General features: G+C 53.5%; 1 protein-coding gene across 1 annotated transcript in view; it reads left to right on the top strand.

The window, feature by feature from the left end:
* Positions 1-6897, top strand: part of LOC104499838 (coatomer subunit alpha-like) — a gene marked incomplete at both ends in the record, with an annotated part of 7241 nt that extends 344 nt beyond the window's left edge. Inside the window, 11 exons of the mRNA XM_010143396.1 lie at positions 274-347; positions 591-671; positions 902-978; positions 1274-1383; positions 3732-3841; positions 4268-4367; positions 4898-5033; positions 5421-5503; positions 6112-6262; positions 6649-6715; positions 6822-6897. Of these exons, the coding sequence (XP_010141698.1) occupies positions 274-347; positions 591-671; positions 902-978; positions 1274-1383; positions 3732-3841; positions 4268-4367; positions 4898-5033; positions 5421-5503; positions 6112-6262; positions 6649-6715; positions 6822-6897 (1065 nt within the window). The remainder of the gene's footprint in view (positions 1-273; positions 348-590; positions 672-901; positions 979-1273; positions 1384-3731; positions 3842-4267; positions 4368-4897; positions 5034-5420; positions 5504-6111; positions 6263-6648; positions 6716-6821) is intronic.
* Positions 6898-6978: the final 81 nt, after the last annotated feature.

The raw sequence follows: 6978 nt of genomic DNA, 5'->3' as shown, positions 1-6978 counted from the left end.
TTGTGGGCTGTGAATATGGCTTGGATATGGGTAAAGGGGGGAGGTGGTTCTGCTCTGGGCTGAAAATGAGCCTGTAAATACAGATCTGGGGGCACCTGGCATCCTGATGGAAAGGAACTGGTTTGGGAGTGGGATCTTGGGCTGTTAATGTGACTTTTTGCTGCTGCAAAGCTCTTGATTTATTTACGCAGGAGTGTAAACTGTAGTCTTTGAGCGGTACAAGGGGTCGTTCCAGCCCTCTCTCTGTTTCCAACCTGCTCTTCCTCTCTCTAGGACCCGTTCGAGGGATCGATTTCCACAAACAGCAGCCCCTGTTTGTTTCTGGAGGCGATGATTACAAAATAAAGGTGAAATTTTACCCCTTTAGTCCTTGTTCTCTGAAAGGTATGGCCCAGGGAGGGGAATATGCAAGCAAACAGGTTAAAAGATGAGGAAGAACGTGTGAGAGAGGGAAAATAGCATCTACAAATTGTGATTCTCCTGTTTTAGGGATGAGGTTGCATTAGAAACATGTTTTAAAATGGGAGGGAGGGGCTGAAATGTGAGGACACCCCCCAAACCCATCCTCGATCCCCCTCCCTGTTGTGCAGGTCTGGAACTACAAGCTGCGCCGCTGCCTCTTCACTCTGCTGGGGCACCTGGACTACATCCGCACCACCTTCTTCCACCACGTAAGCTCCGCTCCTTCCCCCCATGCGGGGGGAGAGGGAATCCCTTTGTCTTCCTCGGCTGGAGATTGTGTGGGACTCGCTGGTGTTTCTGTTGAGCTGTAAAAGACTTAAATTCTGCCTCCAGGACCTTAAATAAGCCGGAGAAAGGGTCATTCCTGGGGCCAGACACTGCGGGAAGGGGCTATCTGGGCTGTGAGTTGCTTCCTCTAGGGGATAACTTTTTTTTTCAGGAATACCCCTGGATCCTGAGCGCCTCCGACGACCAAACCATTCGGGTGTGGAACTGGCAGTCCAGAACTTGCGTGTGGTAAAAATCAAGGGGTTGCTTTAAAAAAATAATGGCGCAGTTTGGGGACGAGCCGCTTCCGTCTTATTTCCGAGTCGAGCTGATAGCGAGAACTGATCAGGGACGAATATTTCCACCTTTTTCTCACCTTTTTCCACCTTTTACTTTGCTGCCTGCCTTGTGTTAATAAATTTTTTGGTGTTAAGATAGTATTTACCAGTGCTGAAGCCTGGGGAGTTGTCGATACCATGAAACTGAGGCTGGGGGAATGTGGTTTGACTGGTTTAACTGGGGTTCTCTGTCCCGTTCGTCGCAGCGTGCTGACGGGACACAACCACTACGTGATGTGTGCCCAGTTTCACCCCTCGGAGGACCTGGTGGTGTCGGCCAGCTTGGACCAGACCGTGCGTGTCTGGGATATTTCTGGTGAGCTCGAGGGGGAACCCGGTGAGGTGGGGGAGGGCTGGCAGCAGGGAGAGTGAGGCAGAAAATGAAAAATTCTCTATTGGCGGCGACCTTTTCCCCTTGGTTTCTGGGAGATTGGAGGAATTTGGCTGGACGGGACCTGTAGGCGTCTTTTAATCTGCTTTCAGCTTCAGGGGAGTCTCTGTGATGGTAGATGGGCTGAAGCGTAGCCAAAAAATCCTCTGAAGGAGGAGATTCTGCAGCATAATCTGATTTTAGAGCCCTGGCACGCGATGGGTGTCAGGTTGGGAGGGACGTAGTGTGGTCAGCTGGAATTTCTGTGTCCCTGTAATCCCCGTGAAAAGCTCTTGGAGGGGGGTTGTCATCATTACTGCCAGTCGTTTGTTCTGAGAGAGCGCTACAAAGGCCTTGGGACTGGAAAATTGGGGGGGTTGGTGGCCTCGTTGCGGGTGGGGACAGAGGGATCATGTTGTCAGGGATCTTTCAGCTTGTTCAGCCCGTTGCACGGCAGAGCAGAGCAGGGGCCGCACGCCCAGACCCTGAAGCACTTTGTCGATATTTTAATTGTATTTTGGTGCCTTAACGGAATGAAATATCCTCCCTAAATGAAATATCACGAGTGTCAGGAGGAGATGGCTGGTGGTGCACCATCAGCTCTGCTAGCGATGCATCGCTCTCGGACGCGGGCAGCTGTGCCCGCAGCGGGGGCCGGGGCCGCGCCGGGCTGGTTATTTCCACCCTGGCCCCTCTCTGTAGCGCCAGCGCAGGGAGTTCAGCCGCGTTGCTGCCAGGAGCTGCCTTCTCCCACAACCCCTCGCTCTCAGCAGAGTTCCAGCTGCCAAATTGGTTTGGAGATGGTACAGACCTGCTTTTTTTTTTTTTCTCCCCTCGGCCGATGCGTGATGAGGGCTTTTAGAGAGACGCTGAATTATTGACTCAGCTGTCGCTCCAGTCAGACGCGACTCTGCGAGGATATTAGCGTGTGCAAAACACTCATGAGGGACGGATTTGACATACAGCTCCCCGCAATTTCCACCCCCCAGCCCCCAGATGACTTACGGCCTCAGCAGGACGCGGTTCTGGCTCCAGCAGCCTCCCGGGAAGGGTTAGTTCCCCTTATGTCTGATGATCCCAGTCAGAGCAAACGGCGTTTGGTGCAGCATTTTCACTCCATTTCTGGGCTCTGCTGCAACTCGCGGCTTCTGCCAACATCTGTGGGTGGTTTTGTGGAGATGATGAGCGCTGGTTCTTTGATGCCCTCAGTTAAACCCATTGAAATGTCGTTCCCAAACCTTCAGCCTCAGCGGGAGCGATGAGGAACGTGAGCAGCACTGGGCACCAGCCTGGGGAGATGGGGCTGTGGGCTGAGTTCTGGGCAGGTGGTTGCTCCTGGCTTCACAAGCTGCTGCTGAAGGAGCTCAGGGGTCGGTGTCCTCCTCGGCTGCTGAGCGAGCCTGTGGGAACGCAGCTGGAATGAGCTCGTTTATGTGTATGAAATTCTCGGGCTGTGGAATGAAGCCCCTGCTCGTGGCGCTGATGTTAACCTGCAGGAACTACAAAATCATCTGGTTTTCTTTCTCTGTTTATTATTAACCCCTGAAGAGGGTGTTAATGGTCGTACCCTCATCAGAAGTCACGCACCAGCCCGTCTTTAACTTTCCTGGTGGCTGTTGAACGTGGGTGAGAGACGTCCGTGTTCTGTCAGGGCTCTGATCAGTGGTCAGGACAAGCAGCTGAAGCAAAGGTCACCTGAGGGTTCGGAGTGAGGCTGTAGAGGAGCCCTGGGAGTGGGTGAACCTGAGCTGCCCCTCAAATCCTGGGTCCAGTTTGGGCACCTGCCTGCCAGAAGGACCTTGAGGGGCTGGACTGTGTCCAGAGAATGGTCTGGAGACCATGGGGAAGGGTCTGGAGAATGTCTGAGGAGCAACTGAGGGACCTGGGGGGGTTGAGGCTGGAGCAAAGGAGGCTCTTTGCTGGAGCAAAGGGAGACCTTCTGGCTCTGACAACTCCCTGACAGGAGGGTGGAGCGAGGGTTGGATTGATCTCCTCTCCCCAGGACAAGAGGAACCAGCCTCCAGTTGTCCCAGAGTAGATTGAGGTTGTCCCTGAGGAGCCATTTCTGTCCCGTTGGGGTTGTCCCGGCATGTCCCCGGCTGCCCAGGGCAGTGGTGGAGTCCCCGTCCCTGGAGGGGTTTCCCAGCCATGTCCTGGCTGTTCCTCACTCTCTTCCAGGTTCCCAGTTTCCACCTGACTGTGTGTGACGGGCTTGTTGTGAAATTAGGAACGTTGTCACGATAATATGATTTTTTGCTTCCTCTCCTGCTTCTCTTTCCTCTCTGTCCCTCAAGGCCTCCGGAAGAAGAACCTCTCCCCTGGAGCTGTGGAATCAGACGTCCGGGGAATAACGGGCGTCGATTTGTTTGGGACAACAGATGCAGTGGTGAAGCATGTTCTGGAGGTAACAGTATCAGGCGGTGTGTGTGGAACAGTCTGTTCAGAGCCACCTCGTACCACAAATGAGCCTCTAAAAACCTAGAAAAACAGCAGAGGAAAAAAAGTCGAAGCCCCTGACTCAGCTCCCCGGAGTTTCATGCTCTCAGGGATGACAGCGTTAACTTTTTCTGAGTTTAAAATCAAATCTGCAGACATTTGCGCTGTAACCAGAGACCCTTTTCTCTGCGCAGCCAAAAGCTCAGGGAAATCGCAGCTGTTCTTCCCTCGTGCTGCTGGAAGCGGCAGCGGAGGTGACGAGCAGCAGCCTGGGAGCGTTCAGTGTGTCAAAGAGTCAGAGCTGGGGCTTGGCAGGCCCGTCTGCCACCCCTGTGGCTTTGTCCGTGCTATCCTCGTTCCCTTCCCTCACCAAACTGCTGGTTTTTCCCTGCAGGGCCACGATCGGGGGGTGAACTGGGCCGCCTTCCACCCCACCATGCCGCTGATCGTGTCGGGAGCTGACGACCGGCAAGTGAAGATCTGGCGGATGAACGGTGAGAGGGTTCTCCGGGAGGGTGAAGGGCTCCAGTTTATGTTCCAACACCTGTAGGCTGAACCTGGGGGTCATTTACGCTTTGCAAACATGTCTGTGCGACAGAGCGGCGAAAAATCCCCCCAGCACGGGCTCTCGCAGCTTGAGGAGAGCCCAGAGCTCCAGCAAAGGCTTCCAGCTGCTCCTGATCTGCCCCCGCTGCTGAGCCAGAGCTTGTGGGAGAGGAAAAACTTGACTCTGGAGCAAGAAGGGAGATGATTGGAGGGGTAGAAGCCCTCCAGCAGGAGCGGTTCTGCTTTTGTCAGCTAAACTAGATAATTCTGCGACCTCTTTAGTCACCTGGGGGCTCTGTCTCCCTTAGGTGAGCTGTGCTGGTGGGCAGAGCGAGGCAGTAACTGGGAACGGCAGTTTTTCCAGTAACCCATGGTCGACGCTTTACAATAAAACCCTCGCTGCGCTTCTGCTGTGGCAGCAGAACCTGATTAGTGATTTTTTTTTTTTTTTTCCTTCTCCTTTCCCGTTTCTGGTTAGAATCGAAGGCCTGGGAGGTGGACACTTGCCGGGGACACTACAACAACGTCTCCTGCGCCGTCTTTCACCCGCGGCAGGAGCTAATCCTCAGCAATTCGGAAGACAAGAGCATCCGTGTCTGGGATATGTCCAAACGGTGCGTGCTGGTGGCTCAGTCCTTTCAGGGACGTTTTTACCCCTCTGAAGGACCTGCAGTTCCTCCTTGGGAAACTGAAATTGGAGTTTGTAAAACCGATGTTGGATCATTCATGAGGGGAGAGTCATTTCTTTGAGGTGCACGCTCAGACCAAGGCTTGTAGTTGTCTGAAGGCAGGTGGGAAGGGCTGACCTAGCGATACAGCCACTGAAAAGGCATTAAATGGGAATTTTTCACGTGCCAGAAGGCTTTGAGGAGTTTTTTGAGCTCCCAGTGGGCTCCTCGTGCTGCTGGGGCGGCGTGGAAAAGCTCAGGAGCTTTATGTTGGAAGTTGAAGTCTACCCTAAAGTTTCTATTTTATTTCTCTTGCTTCTGTGGCCCTTCTAGCACCGGCGTCCAGACCTTCCGGCGGGACCATGATCGCTTTTGGGTGTTGGCGGCTCACCCCAACCTGAACCTCTTCGCTGCAGGTAAAAAACCAACTGATCCAGTGTCTGACAGGTCGCTGGGAAGAGAAACTGGATTCCGTGGAGGGAACCCACGTAGGATTTGCTTTTCTTTGGCACATTTTGCAGAACACACTGACTTCCAGATGCTTTTATTAAATCTGGAATGAAAGGGAAAATCTCCACCACGGTTCAAACTGGAACCAGTAGCCTCCGCTTTAACCAACGAAGCGCTCTGAGGCTGAGGAGGGGTGGGACAGGTCCGAGGGGAGCCCACCCTGGGCTGGACAAGCACGTGTTGGTGAGGCAGGACATTTCTAGAAGAGCACCAACGAAGCGCTCTGAGGCTGAGGAGGGGTGGGACAGGTCCGAGGGGAGCCCACCCTGGGCTGGACAAGCACGTGTTGGTGAGGCAGGACAGTTCTAGAAGAGCGTCAGGTCTTGGGTTTATGTAGGAAACCTAAAAGCGGGTGGTGGGCTCTGAGGGAGGAAGCAGAATCACTTCAGTCATCAGGCTGAGGAGCTGCGGCTGGCAGCTGGTTCTGAGTTCTCTCAGCCCTTGGGAGGGGTTGGAGCATCAGATAACACCCCCAGTAACACCCCCAGGGTTTAATTTGTTTGAATTCTCACAGGCCACGATGGCGGCATGATCGTTTTCAAGCTGGAGCGGGAGCGCCCTGCCTACGCCGTGCACGGGAACATGCTCTATTACGTGAAGGACCGTTTCCTGCGGCAGCTGGATTTCAACAGCTCCAAGGATGTGGCTGTCATGCAGCTCCGAAGGTAGGGCTTGGGTCTGAGAGGCGTGGCCAGTGTCCTGAATCCCTGTTAGCTCGTGGTGTTGCATTCGCTTACCCAGTTCCCACCGATTCCGCTTTCAGATGAACTTAGAAAACCTGCGTGAAGTCTTTTAGGTCAATTTTTACCTGTGCACAGATACGATTATTTATTTTTTAACTAGTTCGAAGTTTCACACTGAAACACCAACTCACACTGATGTTCTTATGGTGCTTCCAAGTGCTTTTGATTCAGGAAGTTCCCCAAAACGGAGCTTTTTTGGTACTCGATATATTTCAGGAGATAAAGAGGGTTTAGCAGAGCCCTCTTTATTTTGGTAGCATTAATCTTGGCCCACTCTCACTTTCTCTTTTCTTCATGCCTCTTCTCAGTGGTTCCAAGTTCCCCGTGTTCAACATGTCATACAACCCGGCGGAGAACGCGGTCCTGCTCTGCACGGTGAGGCCCCGCTGCTGCGTCGTGCCCTAGAGAACGTGCCGTGAGGCCACGAACGTCGGTTCTGTGAAATCCCGTCACAAACGGGCTTTTTCCCCCCTCTCTGCAGAGAGCCAGCAACCTGGAGAACAGCACCTATGACCTGTACACCATTCCCAAGGACGCCGACTCCCAGAATCCTGACGGTAGGTGTTTCTTATCCGCAGTAATCCTTGGGAGCGTTTAGTACTGCGTAGCTGTTCCCTCCTCTGCTCTCCCAACTCCTG

The sequence above is a fragment of the Buceros rhinoceros genome, unplaced genomic scaffold (assembly GCF_000710305.1).
Source record: "Buceros rhinoceros silvestris isolate BGI_N320 unplaced genomic scaffold, ASM71030v1 scaffold26859, whole genome shotgun sequence".
In the NCBI taxonomy this organism is placed as follows: Eukaryota; Metazoa; Chordata; class Aves; order Bucerotiformes; family Bucerotidae; genus Buceros; species Buceros rhinoceros.
The sequence above is the reverse complement of the archived record's forward strand: the minus strand, read 5'-3'. Positions and strand labels throughout refer to the sequence as shown.